This window comes from Dendrobium catenatum, unplaced genomic scaffold (assembly GCF_001605985.2).
Source record: "Dendrobium catenatum unplaced genomic scaffold, ASM160598v2 fragScaff_scaffold_911, whole genome shotgun sequence".
Classification (NCBI taxonomy): Eukaryota; Viridiplantae; Streptophyta; class Magnoliopsida; order Asparagales; family Orchidaceae; genus Dendrobium; species Dendrobium catenatum.
Genome location: NW_021319373.1, coordinates 1,021,969 through 1,046,290, shown reverse-complemented (window position 1 = coordinate 1,046,290; position 24,322 = coordinate 1,021,969). Strand labels below are relative to the sequence as shown.

At 34.1% G+C, this 24,322-nt stretch overlaps 2 protein-coding genes and 1 long non-coding RNA gene across 3 annotated transcripts in view; 2 read left to right on the top strand and 1 right to left on the bottom strand.

Moving 5' to 3' along the window:
* Positions 1–7,384: 7,384 nt before the first annotated feature.
* LOC114580270 lies at positions 7,385–8,597 on the bottom strand. The gene is made up of 2 exons (XR_003701631.1): positions 8,236–8,597; positions 7,385–7,625 (listed from the first exon to the last, which is right to left on the bottom strand). It is a non-coding gene; the product is annotated as an uncharacterized LOC114580270 (long non-coding RNA).
* Positions 8,598–9,206: 609 nt separating this feature from the next.
* On the top strand, positions 9,207–17,168 carry LOC110109630 (sm-like protein LSM7). Its single transcript, XM_020840808.2, has 6 exons — positions 9,207–9,363; positions 9,721–9,755; positions 10,116–10,197; positions 12,805–12,876; positions 13,675–13,727; positions 16,849–17,168. The coding sequence occupies exons 2-6, from the start codon at positions 9,753–9,755 to the stop codon at positions 16,936–16,938; spliced, it is 300 nt and encodes a 99-aa protein (XP_020696467.1). The 5' UTR covers positions 9,207–9,363; positions 9,721–9,752; the 3' UTR covers positions 16,939–17,168.
* A 1,842-nt stretch (positions 17,169–19,010) lies between these two features.
* Positions 19,011–24,322, top strand: part of LOC110109623 (60S ribosomal protein L6-3-like) — a 12,351-nt gene continuing 7,039 nt past the window's right edge. Inside the window, exons 1-2 of the mRNA XM_020840797.2 lie at positions 19,011–19,337; positions 19,444–19,550. Of these exons, the coding sequence (XP_020696456.1) occupies positions 19,087–19,337; positions 19,444–19,550 (358 nt within the window). The 5' untranslated portion in view covers positions 19,011–19,086. The remainder of the gene's footprint in view (positions 19,338–19,443; positions 19,551–24,322) is intronic.

Genomic DNA, 24,322 nt, shown 5'->3' with positions numbered 1-24,322 from the left:
AAAAATTTCTATACTAAAATGTTGCTTTTAAAAAACAGTAAGGTTTGAAAATATCATAAATCGTAGCAAAAGTCGAATGAGCGTCAATTTTGGTAAGCTTAACAACAGTAATGGACCTACTTCGCACTTTAGAAGTCTAATACAAGTTATACCTAGGGGTGTCAATTTTGAGTCACGGGTCTGATTCGGGTCGAACTCAGAACTAACTCGACACTGTTCATGTCAAATCGAACCCGACTCATTTTTATAAATGGGTCAATTTTTAGGTCCGAACCCGACCCGCTTCGGCTCCGGGTCAACCCGACACAACCCCTCTATCCATCCCGCATTCACTACAGGACGGGAAGATTCACGCACAAATGCATAATGGTTTGCTGCGTGCCGGACTCGGCTTGCCGTGTGGTGGACACCGGCCGTGTGGAGTGGTGAAGATTGAACAAGCCGAAGATGAATGGAGAAGCCACGAGAGAGAGAGAGAGAGAGAGAGAGAGAGAGAGAGAGAGAGAGAGAGAGAGAGAGAGAGCTTAAATAAGCATCTGCTTCTAAGGAATTTGATCGAAACAAGGCATAGGAAGGATTTCATACACGTCGCTGCTTCGAAAGGATTTCACACGGCGCTGCTTCTACGGCTTCTAAGAAGGATTTCACATGTTGCCGCTTCATTAGATTAACAAGCTGTATGGATGCAAGAATTAAGTAGGAGAGCTTAAATCCTGACAAACAACAAAAATAACAACTTTGATCATTTGATAATTAAGTAGGATTTAGCCTAACTTTTATAAAAGAAGGCAAAGAAAACAATGCTATCCTGCTAGGTCACACATAAATTTAATTGTTGAGGAAGATGAGGAAGCTTCAGGAATCAGGATACCTCCAAAATGCTGTTTCACGCAGTCAGGATACTGGATACCTCCAAAACACTGGTTCATGCAAGAACACAACGAAGACATCAGACGACAGACATTGTGACAACTGAAAAGGAATAACAAACCTGACCCTAGACAGGCTTAAGGTTCTCGGAATACCATAGAGAACAAACCAAAGAGGATAAAATTATAGAAATATGTCGCCAATACCAGTTTCGTGGCAGCGCTTCCTTTTCATTTCCGGGTCAAAATCGGTTTTCTTGTCAACCGAACCTGACTCGATTTTACAAACGGGTCAAAATTTTGAATCCTAACCAGACCTGTTTCAGGTCCGGATTGACTCTAACCCGGAATTTTTGGGTCGGGTTCAAGTCTGGGTTTTTGGGTCATATCAAATATTGACATCCCTAGTTATACCATGATAAGGGGAAAATTTTATATTTTCACCGGCGGTGAATATCATCAAAATCATCCCTGATTTGCTTGAAATTTCAAAGCCCTTCTTCAGTATAAATGGTTAACCACTAACAAATCAGGATCCCAAAAACAAATAATGTCACAATATTCTTGACAAGAAAATTAAAATAAAAAACTCATTTAATGTTAAAAGTTAAGAGCATTTTTATGGTTCAACATGTATTTTATAAGTGAAAGCAGAGAACCCTGAAAGAGGGTGGTGGTCAGCTGGCAAAGGTTTAACGACAGCGATCAGTTGGTGAAAGGTCGATGGCGGTGAAGCCTTGACGGCTGTGAAGGATTGACGGCGTCACGGCGATAGTCGGCTGGTAAGGGTTCGCTGACGGTGGTGCTCAATTGGAGTTCTGAGATTCTTCAAGTCTTTAAGCGCTCTTGAATCTTTGGACACTCTACACAATGGTTCCCATCATTTAGGAAGAGTGGGCATATTTATAGATTTTTGGGAGTTGCATGCCACTTAAATTTGAAAAAAATAGAGCATTCTATAAGACGGCCCATGTTGATTCTCTCGACATAGATAGTTTATTCATTATTTAAGTATCTCGATGATGCCAGAATTAAGTGATTTTGAGCTCGGCTGCCTCGTGATGGGTTTAGGGTTTTCCGCTTCTGTTTGCAGCTCTCGTGGGGTAAATTTTCTTCTCAAATCCTTCTTTTTTTTTCCATTTTCCTTCATACGGCTATGAATCAGATAAAGGACCCTAGATTTTTGGATGGCAAAGTTAAATTGAGGTATTTTATGGATGTTTTATACGGTGAGTCGGCTTCACCGGAGTTTCCCCCGCTCAAAGTTTCTTCTAACCATGGTTTGCCGGCTTTGATTATTTATGATGAGGAAATGTCGTCTCTTGCTTTGCCTTTCGAGTTTGCTTTAGCCAAAAATTTTATGGGCCACCGCCCGCCGCTTAACTTTATTCGAAATTTTTTCTTGAACCTAAAGCTTGTTGGGGATTTTTCGGTTACTTTACTGAATCCTAAAAATGTGTTGATTAAACTTGTAAATGGCTTAGATTATTGTAAGGTTTTCTCTCATCGGTCCTACTTCGTGAGCAATTGTTTCATGAAGCTTTTCAAATGGACTCCACATTTTGACATAAATGTGGAATCTCCCATTGTCCATATTTGGATTTCTTTTCCCTATATGCGTCCTCATCTTTTCTCCCCCTAAATTATGCATGGGTTGGGGTCACTGTTTGAAAGACCTTTGCGAACAGATAATGCGACTGTGAATGGTTTGAGACCTTATGTGGCATTCATATTAGTGGAATTAGATGCTAAGAAACGTTATGCTTCCCAAGTTTTGCTGGGGTCAGAGACTTTTGGTTATGTTTAATCGGTTGAAATGGAAGAGTTTTCGTTGTATTGTTTTCATTGAAAATTATTGGGCCATCTAAGGATTGTTATCTGATCTTATATTTGAATTTGAGTGTTGCTCCTTCTATTAAGGAGGCAATTGCTTCTGAAGTTTTGTCACAGGATTCCCTGGGTTATAATCATAACCCCGATAATGTTTTTGGTGGGGGGAATTTAGGTTATTTGGTAGAAAATCATGCTTGTGTTGAGGTTCAAAAGAAAAATGATGTTGTTCCTTCTTTACTTTGCAATGGAGTGTCTTACCAGCCTCAATGTGATGTCTTCTCAGCCTCAATGTGATGTTGTTTTTCTTAGTCCTACTGATTTTGTTTTACCGCATATTAATAATCTGGAGAAGTTGGATACGCCTTTAATCAACTCTGTTGAGGTGGAGGGGGAAAGTGCTTTGGTTGTGTCAAATGTGGAAATGCAGAGGAATGCTGTGATTACAAGTGGCATGGAAATGAAATTGGCAATACTATGGCTGGTGATGTGGTTTTGCCTATCATTTTAGAGGAATCTATGTTTACCTCTCTCCCATTGGGATTGCTGGTGATATGGATTTGCCTCTGGTTGGTGGGCCTGAGGGAGCTCTTGTCAATATCCCTTTAGTGTTTATGTCTCCTAAAGTTTTGCTTGCTCAATTTGTTTATCCTTCAGGTGTCACTTATTCCAACCTTTCTGATCAGAATAATGTCTCTACTTCTCCATCTTCTGTGGATGGTGATGATTTTGTTGATGTTCAATCGCTTCAGGATTTATACGGCTTAATAGTTGGTAAGGTTGTTGATAAAGCTATTTCGCATGCCACTAAACGCAGGAGGAGAAAATCCATGAAGTAATTCTTGTTTTTGTAGTGTGTGATCTCTTGTATGCATTGCTTATGGTGTTTGTTGTTAATTGTTGCATTGGTGAGCTGTTGGTGTATCTGGTGGTTGTTTATTTGTTTATCATAGGGTTCGAATCTTCTGCTCGATCCATCTGGTATTTTTGGGGTAGCTTTCTCTCCCGTTGTTGTGGTTTTTTTGTATGATTTTGTGAAGGTCTGCCCTCTCCTGTCTAGATGCTTGGAAGCTTACCAAGGTTGGTCGTTGGGCTACTACTTATGGAGTGTTGCTGTTTGTTTCGTTTCACTTTGTTATTTAATCTTTGCTTGGTTTTTATCCTTGTATTAGTTGGATCGATAGCTCGTAGGTTTTTATTCAACTGATGTACTTTTAGTGAGCTTACGTTCCTTTAAGGGTCTGTAATTTTTATTAATATTAATGCGTAGGCCTTGCCGTCGATTTTTACACACAAAAAAGTGATTTTGAGCTCATTTGATTCTTCTTGTTGGGCCGTTTGATTCGACTATAAGCATGTCAAAATTGGAGATTATTTGAACCTCCAATTAATGTCTTTAAACATCCAATTGTACCTCAGACTCTTGATTTGGGCTTGTTTCGGCTCAGATTAGTCACTTTTGATGTCGTTGGTTTTGTTTTGTGGAGACTTTTAGTTCAACAATAAGTTTAAATTTCTAAGACCACAGAGAGCCCCTCCATGTGGTCAAAAGTTTGACGGAAGTTCAATCTCAAGAAAAAAAATAACAAAAGCAGGAAGGATTGCATGCATAATTGAGAATATAGTTACACTAAAAAAATTGATGCTTAAGAAATTCATGATGTGAGAAACAGAAAATGTCAATTAGGATTTGTAGAAATATTATGAGAAGCTAGAGCATCTACAGGTTTGAGGCATCCCACCAAAGCAAGTTAGATGAAACAACTAAACCGCAAAAAGTAAAATTTTCTACCATATAAACTTAATACCAATCCTTAGTTAGAAAGCTTCCATAGTAAGAGTTGATGTAGGCACCAAAAAAAGATAATTTTTAGAAACTTTTCGAGGGAATTCATTAGCACTTGCATTTGTTATTTTAACGACATATAACATATTACCTAAATCATGGGAATAAGGTTGGGAAGCATCATTCACCATATTTGCTTATGGAGGAAAGAAGAATGTAAATATTTAAGTTTGTGTTGACCTTGATTTTGTCACACCTTGGACTTAGAGAGTTGACTTGGTCAAACTGACCAAGCTAGGTCCCAAGACCTCTTCAATCAATTTCTCGGGTCAAACCAAGTATGTTGAGCCCAGGCCCAGAGCCTGGGTCAACCTGGTTGACCCAAATTGACCCAAACTCCTTTACTTGGTTTCAAATCAAATCTAAAGCTTCTTACTTTCATTTCTCTTCACCCTTGGACTCAGTGGGTCAAACCCAATCTACTGGGCCCAGACTTGTGCCCTGGGTCAACTTAGTTGACCATGTCAACCCAGGTTGACCCAATTAGCCTTAATGGGTCTAATTCAATTGCAAATCCATTTCAAACCAATCTCTTGCTCAAAACCCTCACTCCTTTGACCTAATTGACTGGTTTGACCAATTCAAACTATGACTTGGTCAAATTAAGCCCTTAATAGGTCAATTCGACCCATTTAAGCCCGTTAAGACCTTTTTTAATGCATTTAAAGCCCTATTAATGGTCCCTCAATTCAAATCCCGTGATAATCCTCCTATTTTCCTCATAATTGACTTAAAGCTTTAAATAAGAGTTTTAGGGTTTGATGAGGGAGCTTTTTGCAATTACTCTCTCCCTAGAGCCTCTTAGCCCGAGATTTTTCGTGTGAGAGCTCCACATACTCCCTTCTTCCTTCCCTAAGTGAATTTTGATGGTTCCAAGCCGCCACTGGCGAGATCTCTGGCGACCCGAAGGAAAACACCTTCCATGACGTTTTGTGATCGATCCAGATGTTGGGAGCTCGAGGATCCTTTTACAAACTTATTTGTTGACAAACTACAAATTCTGAGAATCCTTAAACGGGTCAAACCGTCCAAAAATCGAGGTGAAATTCTTAAACCTAGGTTAGGACACTTACATCTAAATAGCTTTTAATGTAGAGCTTTTCAGAATGCAAAATCAATTCCTTATTGACGCTCTTCATGTGTAGATTACGTGTTTAAAATTTCATTTGATTTCGTCCACCCGATCGAGAGAAAATGCAAAATTATCCATTAGGGTTTCGGTTTGGCTGGCTATTAGCTACGGATATTCTGGACCGTTGATCTCGTCAATCAATGATACATATCTAGCCTTACCGCGGTTCCGTTCGCCCGCTATATCGAGCCCGCAGTCATCCTCCCGTCCGGCGCAATCATAGACGTCGATCCGAACCGCGTGAGATCGGACGGCTCTGAATTCACGCCTACGTGGATAAGTAAGACTGCGTTCTGCGGTCTTGATTGCCGCATGATTGCGACAATCATTGCCGACGAAATTGCGCCGCTAGACAATGATTGCCCGCGGACTGCGCATCAAACCGAAGGATGCCAAGTGTCGCGCCAAGGGTTTTTCCTGGATATTCATTTATTTTAAATGATTTTAAAGCTATTTTCTTTAAATAATTCATAATAAATATAATTTTCAGCAAAAACTACCTATAATATATCAAATTGATCGTATTTTAATCCTCTTTAATTTAAAATTTTTTTAATTAAAAATATTATGTATATTTTAAAATATTAATAAATTAGTAAAATTCTTTTTCAAAAATCCATATCTTTTCCGTTTTGAATCCGGTTTTGACGGATAATACCTTAATATTTCCAGAAAAATATTTATTTTCTTTTAAAAATATTTTTAGATATTAAAAATTATTTTTTTGGCATATTTATGTATTATATAATTGTTTAATTATTATTTAAATAATTAATATAATAATTATTTTGAAACTAAAAATTATTTTCAATTCCTTTTAGAAACCTCGTTCAGGTGGCAAGTGGATGTCCCCTATATCTATCTACTATGAATTGATTTATTTTTAATTACATTATTTTCTAAAATTTATATATTTATATGTATTTTAAATTATTTTAAAATTACTTATATTATTTAAATCCTAATTCTATGAGATCCGCTTCATGAAATTTTAAACATGGATTGCACACATTAATAGCATTCATGAGAGAGGTGAATTAGTGGGTGGTTGAGTTCCAACCATTAACTGATTCCACCGATAATCACGTTTATTTTATTTTATCGTCTTTTGTATGTGTAGGATGCATGAGCACCTAGTTTAGGCTCTCCTATATCTAAGGACTTGGTGTGTTTATATTTCGTTGCATTACCCCTCTATATTACCTTAGGGATTAGTCCAAAACTCAGTTTTAAATCCAGTTAATGTAGTGACACCCTAAGGACAATAATTAAGGACCCGTCTAGCGAATTTAGAAAAATTTTAGGAGGTAAGATAGATCCATGATTGACATAAAAACTTCAACATTTCAACTTAGTGACATCTCAAATCGTATATATTACTACCCATCGGGATGTGTTGGCGAGAGCCCCTATCCCCAATGGTTAGTCTTATGTACGATCTAATCTGCCCTTCCATTGGCCCGTTTGCGAGGAGCGCAAAGGCCTGCGATCGTCCCTATCCCTCGGGGTCGTGCGGTCATGTACCCTTTGCACTCTGCAGTTGGCGGTGTCCTTTCGGAGGTCCACAGCACTGGCAGAGAATTGAGATCAATAAACTCAGACAAATTCCTTCCAGTGCAACAAGGATCACATATTATGGATGATTTGTTAGCATTGCTCACATTGAAAGATATAGAGCTCATGTAATTAGCAAAAATATTGATCAAATTGTTCCAACAGTTGCAAGCTTTTAATGATTCCGTCTTCCATAGGGAAGTATATTTGCAGTTACACAATATGGCAAGGAAAACATCACCAGGAAAAAGCCATTGTACGAGGAAGCAACAATAAGCATGATTTATAACATTTAGAGAAGGAAAGCCTAAGCCACCGTCTTTTTTTTTGGTAAGTTTCGTTGAAAGAGATCAAATGAAGCTTCTTAGTGTCAATATCTCCATGAAATAAAAATCTAGAGCACAAATTTAAGACATAACAATCTTAGAATAGACAAACCAAATAAAAGGATAACGATGATCATGATGGTTGGTGTCAAACCATATATCATAGCATGTGATGGAAAACGTGGCATATTTGATAAACACTTGTACCAATTCTTAACAGGCATTCATACATACACTTTCCATGCGATTGGTAATGAATGACATATTTTATCTCAATTTTTACATTAAAATTTGGATTGCATATTTTTTGACATAAACCATGAAAAAATTCAGATAATCACAAATTTTTATATATACGGGATTGTTTCAAAGCAACATAAACTAAGACACGGAACTAATTTACGGTCTAAGGAACCATCCATTTTAGATTTTAGATTTAATATTTGAGAATTGGACAACATATAAATTGAAATTATCCAAAGGGATTTCACTTATTTAGTAAGAATGATTTAGCTGAATTTATCTTCCTGCCCAGTTTTAATCAGTTCAAATTTGAGGAAATTAATAAGGGAAACAAACATGTCCATTTGAAGGAGAAACAAGGCAATATACAATCATTTGGTTCTAACAAGAAAGAATAAATTGCTAGATAATTTAAGAGAGAAATCAACCACTTACCATTGCTGTTCTTGGAGAGAGATGAGGTATTGCACGCAAGAAGAGAGAAGGGATAGCCGGGGTGGACGGTCTCAAGAGCAAGGAAAAAAAAGGTTGGACTGCATGCGAGTAAGAAGAGGGAAAGACGGGACGCGGGAAGGTAGGCTTCGTTAGTGAGAAGGCTTTGTGAAAAACTTATTTTGCTACTCTATCAAAGGAGCAGGTCTGAAGAGTTCCAAAATCAGTGAGGAGTGGATCTGAAGAGGAGCGAAATAACCCAAAGAAGCGATGGCAGAGGTTTATAAAGAAGTTCCTCACTGAAGCCATCGCTAAATCAAAAACCGCTCATCAGTGAAACCGAAGGGGAGAAGCGTTTAAATTTGTTTTTGTTTAATGGCTCGACACTAAAAACATGAAGATTAGAGAAACAGTTTGTTTAATGTAATTAAAAATTTCGCTCACCAGTGAAATAAATGGTTGAATAAATATTTTGTAGAAAGCAAAATATGAAGAGTGCTAAATGAACGTTTAAGATTATTTTAAAATTTATAAATAAATAATTAGAATTTGATAAGAGTGAAATCTCAAGCCATTAGTATTATAGATAATATAGATTGGCCTCTAGGTTTTGGAACAATTATTACGTCCTCCGATCGGACGTAGAGGAACGTCCGGTCGGAGGCCAAATCACGTCAAAAAATAAGAAATACTGAGCAAAAACCGAGCAATACCAAACAATAACGAAGAATACCATCACGTGAAGACCCAATACCGAGTTATACCGAGCTATACCGAGCAATACCGAGTTATACAAAAGTTGTACCGAGTTTTTCTCGGTATAACCCGATATAGCTCAGTATAACTCGATATTAATCTTCAAAGAACAATATTCCTCATTATTATCAAATAATACCTATTCTACGTCCTTACACCGGAGGTTCCTAGGTTTTGCTTTTCCCCTTCTCTATTTCGTGGTTGCTGTTCGGCGTCGTTGCTTCTCTATTTCGTGGTTGCTGTTCGGCGTCGTTGCTTCGACAACCCCTTCGCGCGCTTTTATTCGGCTTCCTTCCTATCGGATCGGAAGTCACGACAGTTCGACGTTCTTCCTGTTGGATCGGAAGTAACGACGGGAGCTCGCTCTCTGTGAAGGTTACTATCTTCTCGCTTTCGCGCGCTTCTTTGGCCAAATCCCGTAAATCTGGGATTTACGGGAAAAAGAGGGAAACGGAGGATTTATTGGGCCGTGAGATTTACTGGGTGATCAAATCCCGTTTGGCAGGATTTAGCATAAATCCCGCTCATATCATGCATAAAACCTGTTAAATCCTGTTGCCAAACAGCCGATTAGCTAGTTCTCATTTTGACAGTTCGATTTGCGGGGTTGGTTGTTAGGTTTAGGGTTTTGTGGAGCTTTTGCTCTTGGATATATAGTTTTCCGTTTTAATACAAGATGTTTTCTTTCTTCTAACTTAGTATTTCTTTTTCTTTGTTTTGTCCTATCGTTAGGTGAAGTAAGAGAAACAAAACAAGGAATCAGGATGGTGAGTTTTGTTAAACTAAACTTTTCATACGCAGTTTTTTGTTATATGGATTAATTATGGATAAGATTTTGGTTTTTTTCTTTTCTCCTTTTTTCCGTTAGCGAGTCCTGTTATATGCAGTAACATTAACAACTTTGGTCCGATGATCCTAAAGATTGCCTAAAAAAGCTCACCAGAAAGTTGTTATTCATATTTACCTATAGGCTGTAGGCATTGCATTTCTTCTTAGTAGATGAAGAATCTTGATGCTAAAACCTTTTTTTTTTTCTTTTGATGATCTGGATTTGTAGGCTGTGATCTATGCTAGCCTTTTTTATTATAGTATCTTCTTACAATAGTTGTGCTTCATGTTTGTTTCAGTCCGGTAGGAAGGAAACAGCTTTAGATTTGGCAAAGTTTGTTGACAAGGGTGTCCAAGTCAAATTAACTGGTGGAAGGCAAGGTTTGTTATGGAGAGGTTCCTTTGCATCTGCTTCAGATTTTACTTTGTTGTTTGATTTTCTTGTTCTAATGTTTAATAAGTTAGTTCTGTTACATTTTTTTTTTCTGCAGATATTCTTTCATTAGCATTACATATCACTATGTTTTATTTATTAATGTTGAGATGTTAAATAAGTTGATTCCTTTTAATGATTATACATCATTAAAAATCAACTTGATCAAGCACGAATCTTGATGTACATCTAAATGGGAAGCTTCTATAATTAAATTTTTGGTTTTTTGAACTCTGATTTTAACAAACTTATTATCAGATTGATCAGCTCACCGATAGAACCCAACAACACTAAAAGTGGTCCGATTCGGTTCCAAATGAACCTAGATTAAACACTTGAGGTGTGATGAAAAATTTTAGAATATTAATTGAAGGACCAAATTATGTTTAAATTTGACATGCTTATAGTCGAATCAAGCGGCTTAATGAGACGAATTCCAAGATCATTCAATTCCAGCAACGTTAAGATACTTAAGTGTTGAGTGAACAATTTATGATTAAGAGGATCAATACGAGTCATTCGATGGAGTGTTCTAAATTTTCTTCATATTTACATGGAATGTCACTCCAAAAAATCTATAAATAGGTCTCTACTATCGATATAAGGGAGATTATTTGGCTAGTGATTCAAAAGAGCTTAAAGAATTGACCAATGAACTTTCATCGACGACAGTTACCATTTGACTTTTACTGCCCAACCGCCGTTGTTAAACCTTCTCCACCATTGGCTTTTTTCTGCCGAACGCCACCTTCGAATCTTTCACCATCCAACCACCACCATCAGACCTTTTGCCAGCCGAATGCCACCATCAGACCTTCACCACCATTGATCTTCACTAGCCAACCACGGTCGTCGAACCTTCATCGCCTGTGTGATGACGGACATTCGTCGCCCGACCACTACTTTTGAACCCTTTCTTGATTGATCGTAGTTGTTGGACCTTTGTCGGTTGACTTCTGCCATTGAAGCTCCATTGGCCTATTGTTGCTGTATGATCTTTGTTGTCCAACCGTCACACTAGAATCTTTGTCATTCGACCATCGTCATCTGAGTTTTTTTTGGTCGATGACCGCCATCAAACCTTTGCCGCACAACCGCCGCCATAGGACCTTCACCACCCAACTGTCATCGTCGAACCTTGGCCCCAATCGTCTCTTTCGATCCTTCGCCACCCGACCAACGTCGTCGAACCTTCGCCACTTGACCGCCGCTGTCAGACCTTCGCCACTTGACTGCCGCCGTCGGACTTTTCACCGCCTGACTACCATTATTGGACCTTTCACCGCCCAATTGCTGTTGTCAGACCTTTGTAATTAAAACTAACAAAATGGAATCATCTTAGCTGGGCAATGCCTTATTGTTTATCCTTTTTTCATGTTCCAACATAAAAACTCAAGTGTTATCTATGTTCTTTTATTTATTTGTTTGTGCGTTGGATCTTTCTGTAAAGTAAGGATGCAAAATTATCTCACTCTACTGTGAATTTCTTGCTTGCAACAAATAAAATTTTATGTTTATTTCCATTTTTATGCTTATATCCATTACTATCAAGGAAAGTAATGTATTTAGTATTGTTGGGAGAAGCTAGATAAAGTTGTTTTAACTTTTGAAACAGAATTTGAGGATTAAAAAGAAGCTAAGTTGAGCATCTTCTATATGTTGACATCCTTACCTGACATTTTGGTGTTTGTTATTATTCTCCTTTTCTCTCATTGTCTAAAGTTCTCTTTTAGAAAAGAGTTAATCTAAAATTGTGTGTTCAATTTATGATGTGAATAAGATATCTAAAATAAAAATCATCAAACATATAAAAGATGATGTGCAGACTGCATCTTTTTCTCAACTGATAAAAAACCATCATTTTAAAAAATCATGGATATTTGGGTATACATTGGGATAGTCGCAAGTGTTCAATATTGAGGGTTTTGTGTATATATTTTTAGGAAATTACATTTAGCTTTTTAATAATCATGATCTACTTGCAATAAAGCACCTGTACGTTAAGTCTAAAGCACTGGGTCACTAAAGTATCATTGAAGATGATATCTTCTCCCATATAATCTTTTTTTTTTTTCTTTCTGATATGTGTCAATAGCATTTTTAACTAATTCTACTAAATATTTTTCGATTTGGCAAAGTTCTTGCATGCTATTACCCTCATTATCCTTATTATTCATAAGAGCTTGTAATTAACCTTATGCAATCTACAAGCTGTCTTGGAAATTAGATAAAATCTAATTCAATAGAAAGAAATAAACTCAAAGAAAATGATACTATTTTGCCCAATTTACAGCTACGTTATACTAAGTATTCTTCATTATATGCAAAAGGTAGCTGGAGCAGGATGTATTATATCAATATTGCCCTATAGTAAGGAATTAATTATCTTCCTTTATCAGCTCATGAAATTTATATAAATGAGTAAGAGATTGTCCCAATAACAGTGCTATTGCCCTTATTACTTCGTGCAAATAATAACAAACGTTGAGATTCAACTCGTAAGAATAGACTTCAAAAGTGCATGTTTACTAATCGGTCTAATACATTCTTTGCAGTTAGTGGGACTTTGAAGGGATATGATCAACTGCTAAATCTGGTTCTTGATGAAGCAATAGAGTTTCTTAGAGGTATTTTCCAGTAGACATGTTTGTTTGATATTTTATTGAGCTTTTTGTTTGCTTAATCAAATAATTTATTTTGATATTTGAACTGTTCATTGCATCATAAAATAAAACATTACTATATTGGGTGGCTTGAAAGTTTTCATTTATCTCACATATTTAACTATCAACTAGTATTTATTTGATTAGTAGTGCATTTGATAACTGTTGTTATAAATCATGATTAAGGCTTTATTTTAGTTCCGTAGTGCACCTTGGAGAGTCATCCCCATTCCCCATGATGTTTCTGGTCCTGTCCCCTTAGGGCGGGTTCTGAAATATCACTTTTTCAGTGGGTAGGTGGATTGCGTGCATACTGCCTCCCAAGCAAAGACTAGAATACTAATAATTTAATAGGATGATGGTTTGGAATATTGGCTTAAAATAATTATAAATTGTTGAAAAATTAATACTAAGGTTGTAAAAATGCAAGTCCCTGCAACTTTAACAATCACAGGAACTGAATTCAGAAGAGAGTTCTTTCAAATCGACCAAATATCACTACAACTTCATTGTAACTTGCTCCAAATTTGGGGTCCTAACATTTGCATTGAAACCAATTGGCCCAAGTGTGTTTTGTCTGTGAACTTGATGTAGATTTCCTAAATGAATACCTCACTAAAGTTAAATATCCCAATTAACCCGGCAAGAGGAAAAGTTCATGGATTCTTTCAATGATTTGTTCTTTTTGGATGTACAATAGACAAGAAATAAAGATTTATTTGGTTTTTTATTCATATTAATCAACTTTTCTTTTTTGTTCAGATCCTGATGATCCTTTGAAGACTACTGATCAAACTAGACGTCTTGGCCTAATAGTATGCCCCTTTCTTCCCTCTATACATGTGCTCATGCATGTGCTTTTGTGTACTTGTTCATGTTTGAGGTTTATGAATCTTTCAACAATGAATTTAATTCCTTTTGTCATCTTCCAAAACTGCTTGGATTGATTTATTTTTACTATTTTTAGCATGCAAACACAATACGCTTACAATAAAGATATTTTGAAGGTGATCCAAGAAATGCAGGAAGGTTTAGGGTGTTGTTTTATAATTTGACTAGAATGTTATAATGTATGCAGACTACGAAAGATAACCTTGAATTCATAGATTATGTACCACCAAATGCACAAAACTTATTTTATTTTGATTCAAATTAGCAAATACAAGGATTAAAATCCAAATGATAATGCACGATTGAAAAAATCCGTAGAAATCAAGGGGAAATTTGAACCATAGAAAATTAGTGAGTAATTAAAATTTATTCCCCACAATTATAAGTCTAATTGTATTAGATTTGAACAAGTTTAGAAACACTAGTGATGGGTTGGCGGTGGTAGGATCTTGATGACAAGGCACATTCTATGCTTTGATGGTGCCATGTGGTGATGTGGGGAGACCTTGGAATGGCGAAGGTTTATAGGAGGCTAGAGTTTGTATTTCTTTATGTGTTTACTACAGGTAAATATCTTGTGGAATTATTTTGTTGGTGCTAAGGAATTAGGTTGGTTTGGATATGACTTGTGGAGGTTATGACCAAGGGACTGAAGGTGTATCCAGTTTATGATTAATGCCGAGGGAAGTATCGAGCATGTTGGAAGTGGTGGGATTTAAGTTAGGATTTTTTGTGGAGGGAAATTCTAAAGATGTTTGATTTAGGCTTTGTTTGGGACGGCTTTCTTACTGTTTTATAAAGCTGCTTTCTAGTTTAAAAATTAAATTTTTTGAACTAAAAATCTGCTTTAAGAAGTAATAAGAAAGTCATCCCAAACGAAGCCTAAAGCTTTGGTGTTGAGGGATGAGGTAGGAGGAGGTCAAGACCTTTGGTAGATGTTTTGGACGACCTTAGGATTAAAGAGAGACTGTTGGCAGCAGCTTGGTTTGTGTAGGGATGTGACAAATTGAGAGCTGGAAGGAGAGTGGGAATAGAACTCAAAGAAACATAATGTCTTGAACTCATTAAAGTCAAGGTTGGATTGACCCCTCAACTTCGACTACCAATATTCTAGAAGATATTTGCTCACAAGCAACGAACAAAGTTAAATATTCATTCAATTAAATAATAACGAGTACATGAGATCCTTTTTATGGAGAAACAAACCAAAATATATTAATAAGCATGTGCAAAATTTAGTCAAGATATAAAAGAAAGGAGATGGCTTCAATTGCAATTAAATCTTCATGCCTTTGTTTTGATTGGTTGACCAAGGAGATTTAGAGGGAGTGCTAAGTTGTCTCTCTCCTTTGTCTTGCTTAATTTGTTTATAGATTGACTGTACTTGTATGGCTTTGAATTTCAAGGTGGTGGAGCTGGCCAACTATGATCAAATTTGTCATGAAGTTTCTAATGATGGTGATGATCATGATTTAGAATCTTTCCGTAGTGCTCTTATTCATACCTTAATCTTTGTTTTCTTCCATCCATTGATTAAAACGGCGTTTGAGGTACACACCTTAGGGCTTGCCTCATTTTGAGGCACCAAAAAATTGCCAGGTCTGAGTATGGCTTATGCCTTTTTTAATTGAGGCATTTGTCGTAGACGTTCCAAATTATTTTTTCTTAAATATTTTCTATTTTATTTGTATCTGTTTATGAAATTTTTTGATATATTACTGCTTGTTAATCTTCTTATTTTCTTCGTATAATATTTTATTTTTCTTCTAAATGTTTTTTTTTTCATTCTTTTCAAAATTTTTTTACTAATTTTCGTTGTTTTTTTTTCTTTTAAATGCACTTATTTTCATTTTCTCTCTCTTTTTTTTACTGTTTTTTATTGATTTTTGTAAATGTTTAACTATTTGTTATATTGTTATTTTTTAATTTATTATAATGGTTGGTGGTGTTGGAAGAGTTTGTCATTTAAGATTGAGATTTTTTTTATTATGTGATTTTGATATTTACGATGATGAATTAAGTTATTTATTGATAGGTTATAACATATTTATGAATTGTTTTTAATTTATGTTTTTTTTTTTTAATTTTCTTAATTTTTCTTGGAGGCATGCCTGACTTTTATAAGGCAAAAAAGCCTCAGTTCTAGATTTCAGCTTTTCAAACTTTGGTTGCATCAATTTTATGACACATCCAAGCATTCTACTTCTTTAAGTGCTTGGATTTTCCTTGTGTCTGCAAGAGATGGTAGAGTTCCTGTGGCTGTTGGAGCTTCATCTGTGAAGTTGACTCTAATTAGTGGGTGATCTATATGTACATGCTCCATACTTGTTTGGGTTATTCATTTGTCTGTAGGAGTTGGTAGATTGTCTGTATCTATACGAGCATCATTTGGTTTGTTAAGAAATCTATGGGTGGATGTCTTCTACAAGTGATTGGTCTGTAAGTCCCAATGCTTTATAAGTCCTTTAGATGATAAATATTAAGTGCAATAAAAATAATAGTAGAAAATAGGTTATTAGGCAAAACTAGAAAATTATTCTTATATTTTAGTTTTTATTTTCTTGACATTTGTCTTTAACAAATTGCTTAAAAGATCGATTCAACTTAGCTTTATAGCATTCAAAAAACAGTTCTTAATGCATTTGTTATATGTGGAATACATCATAAGAGAACCTATTATGTATATGCATACACTAAGGTCTAAGGTTTCATTTGGGATGGCTTTTTTACTGCTTCTTAAAGCGGCTTTATAGTATAAAAAATTAAACTTTTGTACTAAGAAGCTGTTTTAGGAAGCAGTAAGAAAGCCATCCCAAACGAAGCCAGACATCTTTCTTATTGCTTTTTAAAGGAATTTTTTAGTACAAGAACTTCTTGAACTAAAAAAAAATTTGTACTAGAAAATTGTTTTAGGAAGGAACGAAGAAGTTGTCCCAAACAAAGCCTAAAAAAAATGGGATAAAACATTCTAAATTGCATTAAATCATTTTAGGGGGAAAACAAAAAACTTCCTGTCCTAAATCCGGGCTTCATTTTGTTACACAGGTTTGCAGGGGAACTGCTGTGATGCTTGTTTCACCGACTGATGGCACAGATGAAATTGCCAACCCGTTTATCCAGCCTGAAGGCGCATAAGCTGAGTGCTTATTTATAACTTGGCATCACCACCTTTTATTTGGTATTGGTATGCCCATCTTGTATGTGTATCAGGTGTAGCTGTCTTCTACATCTTCAGAAATATGAAATTCGGTTAGATGTTTTATGTGATGTGAGCTCTTATGCTGTGTTTTAATGGAGGTCCAGCTAATTTTTATAAGAAACCTTTCTCAACTATGTCTAAAGAAGTTCAACCAGCCTTTCATATATATGAAGTTTATATTTTTCAACTGACCGGATTTGAGTATTCACTCAATCAGGGGCGGAACTAGCTTTAGTTCTCAGGGGATGTGCAATTGCCCCCCTTGCCCCCCTCACCACTGTGATTAATTATTCTTTGCGAACGCTGAAAGCTATATGGAGACCAACCAGAATGAGCAACATCATCCATGTGTTTGATATCGCGGTTCAGTACCGCTAACGTGATACATTCATGTTGGTCTCTGAATGGCATTCTCCGTTTGGTCTCCACATAAAATAATTTCTCCACCACGACACAGTTTAGCCCCTACACAGCCAACAAAACAAAAATCCTCAATAATATCATTTCTCCATATTAGAATTCTCAATAATTAAAAAATCAATCTCAAAATAATTAATTTTTAATTTGCATACTATATAAATAATTTCAACTTTTAAATTAATAGCTAAGTTATTTTAACTTTCTTTTACATGAGTTAATTTTAAATTAACATAATATATACATTAACTTAATAAATAGACTTTTTGAATAATTATTTTGTATTTAACATATGCTCTTCATTTTATAATATAAACTAATCTGCTTAATTGATTTATTACTAAATTTAATTTATAACAATATTAATCTATTATTATGTCAATAAGAAAAATATTAATCTGTTAAAAAATATTTAAATTTACTTTAATTTAATAAATGTTGCGTATAAAGCTACTATATTAAATATTATTAAATATAACAATTTTAATTATTAATAATTAATTTAATTTTATCTTAAACATTTGGTCAACTCCTCGCCTTGCCACGCCACGCCGCCAATCTATCGTGCAAGCAAAAGGAACAATTATTATGTCATCTGACAGGACGTAGAGCTACGTTCGGCCGCCAATAATATGTCGACACGTGCTCTTACTCTTTACTGTGCGACCCGACGACTTGACCCGGATTGGAACCCGGGAATGCTATATTCGCGTATTGCGAGGTATTACTCGGTATTGCTCGGTATTGCTATGTATTACTTGGCAATAACGAGAAATACCGCTCTATGAATACCAATACCGAGCAATACCGAGTTGTACCGAGTTTTTCTTGAAAAACTCGGTACAACTCGGTATTACTCGGTATTTTTTCTAGAAAAACCCGGTACAACTCGGTATTGCTCGGTATTTGCTCGGTATTTGTTCAGTATTGGTTATTGTCGAGCAAAATCGACCAATACCTAGCAATACTGAGCAGTACCGAGCAATACCTAGCAAAATCGAGAAATACCGAGCCATCCTGGATCCGTTCCGGGTCGGGTTGTCGGGGCGTAAATAGTGAGAACGCGTGGCACGATTCTGCTGGCGGCCGAACGTAGAGCTACGTCCGGTGACCGGACCAAATAAAAGTTCAAGCAAAAGACGCCAAAAATATTTGACAAAAATTTCACTTTATATAGAAAATGTCAAGCATTTTATGTTTCATACGCACTATGCTATATCATTTAGTGATTCTGCTTCTATTTAAATTAACCTTTAATCACACTCATTCTCATAATATAATTTTACCGTAAGCTCTTTTCTACCAAAAAGATTAGTATTTTTAAAGAAAAAGTCAAATTATTTGATTTTTTTACTTCTTTTTAAAATTATTAATAATCATGCTTCCTTTCTTTAATTCCTTTATAATAAGCTCTTTTTTTTTTAAATAACCCTAAAAAAACTCACCAAAAACTCAAAGCAACAACACAGTGGTCTTAAAAGTTAAAACTTTTAATTTAAGGAATTTTTTATTAATTTTTATTCAATTTATTTTAGCGGCACACTAGATCCTGATTTGGGTTGGGCTTATTTACGCCGTTTTCCGGTTCTAATCATTTTGTTAGTCGTAAAAAATATAAATCACATCTATCTAGGGTTTCTCTCGTTCGCCTCCTCCATCCTCTCGTGATGGCGCCAAAGAAGCGAACCACAAGTCGTAACCAAGATCTGATCCGCGGGATCGGTAAGCTGTCACGATCGAAGATGTATCACAAGCGCGGCCTTTGGGCCATTAAAGCGAAAAACGGCGGCGTCTTTCCTCGGCACGAGCCGCAGGCTAAACCAGAAAAGCCTGCGGAGAAGCCACCGAAGTATTACCCAGCCGACGATGTGAAGGTTTCTACTCGTGTTCACCGCAAGCACAAGCCAACCAAGCTCAGGTTTGTAGGCATCTTTGGCTTCTGGTATTTATTTAATGGAAAAAAACTGACTTTTGCTGTTTGATACTGATCTAATGGTTTATTGATGCGCGCATTTGGGGATTAGGGCTAGTATCACGCCGGGCACGGTACTGATTCTTCTTGCCGGGAGGTTTATGGGAAAGAGGGTGGTTTTCCTAAAACAGCTACCTTCTGGATTGCTTCTGATTACTGGTGAGATTTATTTTTTTATTTATTTTGCTTACTGAATCGGTGAGAGCAATAGAATTTTAAAGCAAATTTTAAATTATTAAGAAGAACTGATCTTAGTTATGATTCAGTAGTAATGTGGCAATCAATATGGATCTGGTTCACATTAATTATTAGTGACATGGATGGTGGAAATATGTTTGCTTCAGTACAATGTATGTTTTTACATTTGTTTGAAATCTTACCTATCTAGTAAATGATTGATGCTATTATTTATTTAGTTACATTTTGATGTATTTAGAAGGAATAAAATATAAAAACAATCTTGATAGTAGTTTCTCTGACTAGATTAGAACTCTTCAGCAAGTCCCTCAGAGATAATTTAGTGATCATGGGATATTCTATCTTTAACTGATTGAAAATTTACTACATTATTGCTTAGCTTAGCCTTATGGATGTTGTCAACATTGATATTGGGCATAAGGAGTGGGAGTGATGCTATTGATTTTTCTCTAAGTGGGTTGGGGGGAAATGATATTCAAATATAATGTTGAACTTGCTATTGATAATTTGCAACTCTAATTCTAGTTTAACTGTTATTTCTCAATCTTTATCTTCATTTGCTTTTTTTTTTTCGCGGTATCTTACACACTGATTATAGTATGTTCAAACTTTATTAAATGTGCTCATATATTATGTTACCTAAATAAATTTTTGTGTGTGCATCTTATGAGCCAACCTGGATTGTCTGTTTATTCCTGAACTTTTAGTAGTACACACATGCTACAAGGGATAAGTATGAATGCAAGGGTTATTGAGTTGAGTTTGAATGAGCAAACTTCAGCAAAAAAGGAAATATTCTATTTTCGCTTCAATCTCATTTGATTCATTAAAAATTATCAATTTTGAGTTGGTCTGCAGTAGATTAAAACCAAAGCTCTTAATAAAAAAATATTTATAGAATTCTAAAATGATAACATATATATAAATATATATGCATTCATTACAATAAAATGCTACAAATGGTGGGAGCTCTATTTTATCAATATTTTTGATTAATTTAGTTGTATTATTTTTGGTCTTTCCATTTTCCTTATTCCTTCCGGAGTAGTTATATGCTCTCCTTATTATTGCATACCCCCTTTATTTTACATGCCTAAGAGACAACCTTATTCAATGATATATTTAGTAGGTATTTGATAGAAAATACTTGAAGATTTCAAGTAAATCCTATCAATTTTGAAAAAAACAAAACAGCGAGAAACTCTTCCAAACTCTAATGAAAATCAGAAAAATAGTAATTTTATTGAAAGAATCAAATAGAACGGAAGAAAATAACAAGGTATAATTGATCCTCCATTCGAGAGGAGGATCTATCTCTTCCAAATCTCTAGACGCCACTAGAGCCCAAAAGAAACCTAAGAGAACTCAAATTTCAGTCATATTCAAGATGCCCTAACCCTAGGAAAACAAACTATTTAATGCATACAATCCAATAATTATAAAAAATGCATACAGTCCAAAAGGAAATCTCTAAACAATCCTTACCTTCAAATTTCCCTCCTAACTCCCTAAAAAATCCTTCCTAAACAGCTCCCTTGGCCCGAGCGTGCATTCGACGCGTACAGGAGAGGCGAAAGAGTCCGCTAGTTTTGCATGTAAGCTGGTCTTGTATGGACCGGCTGTACCGGTCTAACAGTATTATTCCCATCTTTTTTATAATGTAATGATTCTTCAATATTTTTTTTTTGGCAATCGTTAACATTTTCATTTTTGTATATAATAATTCAGTTCATTAACGCCTTAGACTTTGTTGGCATTGATTTTATTTCTTGTTTTCTATGCTATATGGTGTTGTTTTGTGCCGAGCTGTCAAGTAAAGTTGATGATTGTTTGTTAAAATCATATTAAATTTGCTTTGTAAAGTGCTGTAAGCTTTGTAGTTTGTTGGTAAATTAATGTCGGGCATTCATGAGTTGATAGAATAACCTAACCTTAATTTGTTTATAATGAAATTAAAGTAATACTTAATTAACCAATGAGATAGAATAATTAAAAATTATAAAAATACATTTCTTTAGTTGTTACAAAAAACAATATAAAATTAATTGTACTGGTCAAGGAAGAAAAAGCGGGGAATAGAAAATATGCCAAATGGAGCCTCATTTAACCACCATTCATATTCATAAAGCATAGTTATATCTAATTGCAATTGTATGAATTTTACGTTTAAATCTTCATAGAATTTCTTTATTCCATAGTACGAGTGCATCCTCCATTTAACCAACTAGTGTTAAATTTAAAAGTTATGTATTCATTGATCTCTTTTGGTTTTTTCATAATAAACCCATTTTATTTAAATTAAATCTCAGCCGTTTGATCACGCCTCTTCATTTCTTCATTATTAAGCTCCCCGACATTGCCATTTCTTCTTCGACTTCGCATGCTTCATGTGAAGAGGAGTTTTGAAAGAGTTGTTAAAGAAGCTTCTTTTCCTTCTTCAATGACGTTGTTCCTGTCAGATTTAGAGTCATGACATGAGCTCACCGCGAGGGTAATGGTTTTTTTCTCCTTGCGCTTCACGTGCTTTGCATGAAGAAAAGTTTTGGAAGAGTCTATAAAAATCATTTTTACCTTCTTCTATGATGTTATTGCTCACGAATCTTTCTGACATTGGTGTTGATGCAATCCTGCAATTACTTGCCCCCTTCCAGGTTTTATCCCTTATTTTTTGGAGTATCATGCGCTATTCTATGTATTCTCTTACATAGTTAGATGTCCCAACTATTAGAAATACCAAATTTAGGTGACACAAATTAAATATTTTGGTAAACATCTTAAAGACCTTATATATTTATACTACTATATAAAAGTGGCTTGGGATTCCTTTCAAATACAATCCTAGCCTTATAAATTAAACTAACTTATTTATTCATTTAAATGCATGACATTTTTTATTTTATTTACATTAATTACATTTATGTAAGAGTCAATTGGTGCATTTAATTATACTAGTATAAATGCACGTGCTCATATACATGTGAATAAAATTTAAAAAAAATAAGAAATTAATAATGAAAATTTAAAAATAATTTATGACATGTTATATCAATGTTATTAAATTTTATATTATATGTAAATAAATAGGAATGATCTCATACAATTGAAAAAGTAAAATAAAAAAAAATCGAGTTGTAGATGTAAGAACAAAAAATTATCGTATTAATAAATTTTTAATGTAATCACCGCACTTAACCTAAACTTAATGTTACTATTTAAGTAAATAAATAAATATAAAAAAAATGTTACTATTAACATAAATGATGTCATAAGCTCCTTGGAGAGATGTATATTTGTAAATATGTCACAATTAATAAAAATAATTAGCATTAATTAAATAATAAATATAGTTATAAATACCAATTAATTATAATAATTATCCAACATTTCGGGATAGCCAATTTCGTTGATGTTAACCTGAATTTTTTTTTGAAATTTAAAGAAATAAATAGTCAATATTTGTACTCATGATAATTAATACAATATAATTAAAATAATTAATTAATCACCGTAATAATTTAGAATAAGCAAAATTTATAATTTTTAAAAATAAAAAATGTAATGAAAGGTTATGATAGTTTTTCAGAAATAAAATGAAAGGTCTGGATTTACTATGGAAGAGAATTCAAGCAGCTTTTATAATAATAGTATATATGTATAATTGCTAGAGTGGTATTAAAAATTATTTATTAATGTCACAGTTGCATGACATTTTCAATGAATTATATTATTAATTGTTAGAGTATGTATAAATAAAGGAATTAAAAAAATAAATATATTAATTAATTCTAATTGAATATAAAAATAAATATAATTAATGCACCAATTAAGTCTTACTTAAATACAATTAATGTAATCAAAATGAAAAATGTCATTTATTTAAATGAATAAATGAAGTTTCTAAATAAGTTAATTAAATATAAAAATAAAAGTAATAATAAAAATATATATTAATTAATCTTAATTGAATATAAAAAAAATATATAATTAAATGCACCAATTTACTTTTACTTGAAGTTCAATTAATGTAAATAAAATAAAAAATGTCATCCATTTTGATAAATAAATGAAGTTAATAAATAAGGTAATTAAATGTATAAATAAATTAAAAAGTTGAAATTCATTTTTGATAAATTAAATTGAAGGTTAGGATTATATTTGGGAGGAATCCCAAGCCACACTTATATAATAATATTCTCCTAAAATTTTAAAAACTATTTGTTTTTTAAATAAATTAATTCATCATCTTAAGATTATAAAACATATATCATTATCTTAAGAAATACAAAAAATATATTTTTATCTTAAAAAACATAAAACATACATCTAATAGGCATAAAAATAGAAGGAAAAAATGAGCAAATGAAATGAATTTTAACTCCTATTTCGAAAGAATCACCATTTAATTGTGATGTAAAAAAATAGTCTATATCTAATTTCTCTAAAGAGAATATAATATATATGTAAAAAAAGAAATTCATAAATCAAATAAATGATCACGAAATATAATTGAATATAATTAAACTCAATGAATCAAACAAATAAAAATATATATGTGATTAAAATAACTAATCCAAGCATTTAAACAATAAATAAAATATAATTAAATATAATTTAACAAAATAAGTTAAACAAGAAAAAAACTAAATAAAAAGATTTCATTTCATATTTGAAGTAGAATATAATTGTAATTAGAGAGATTTTTTGACGAAAATAATTGAAGATATTTTCGGCAT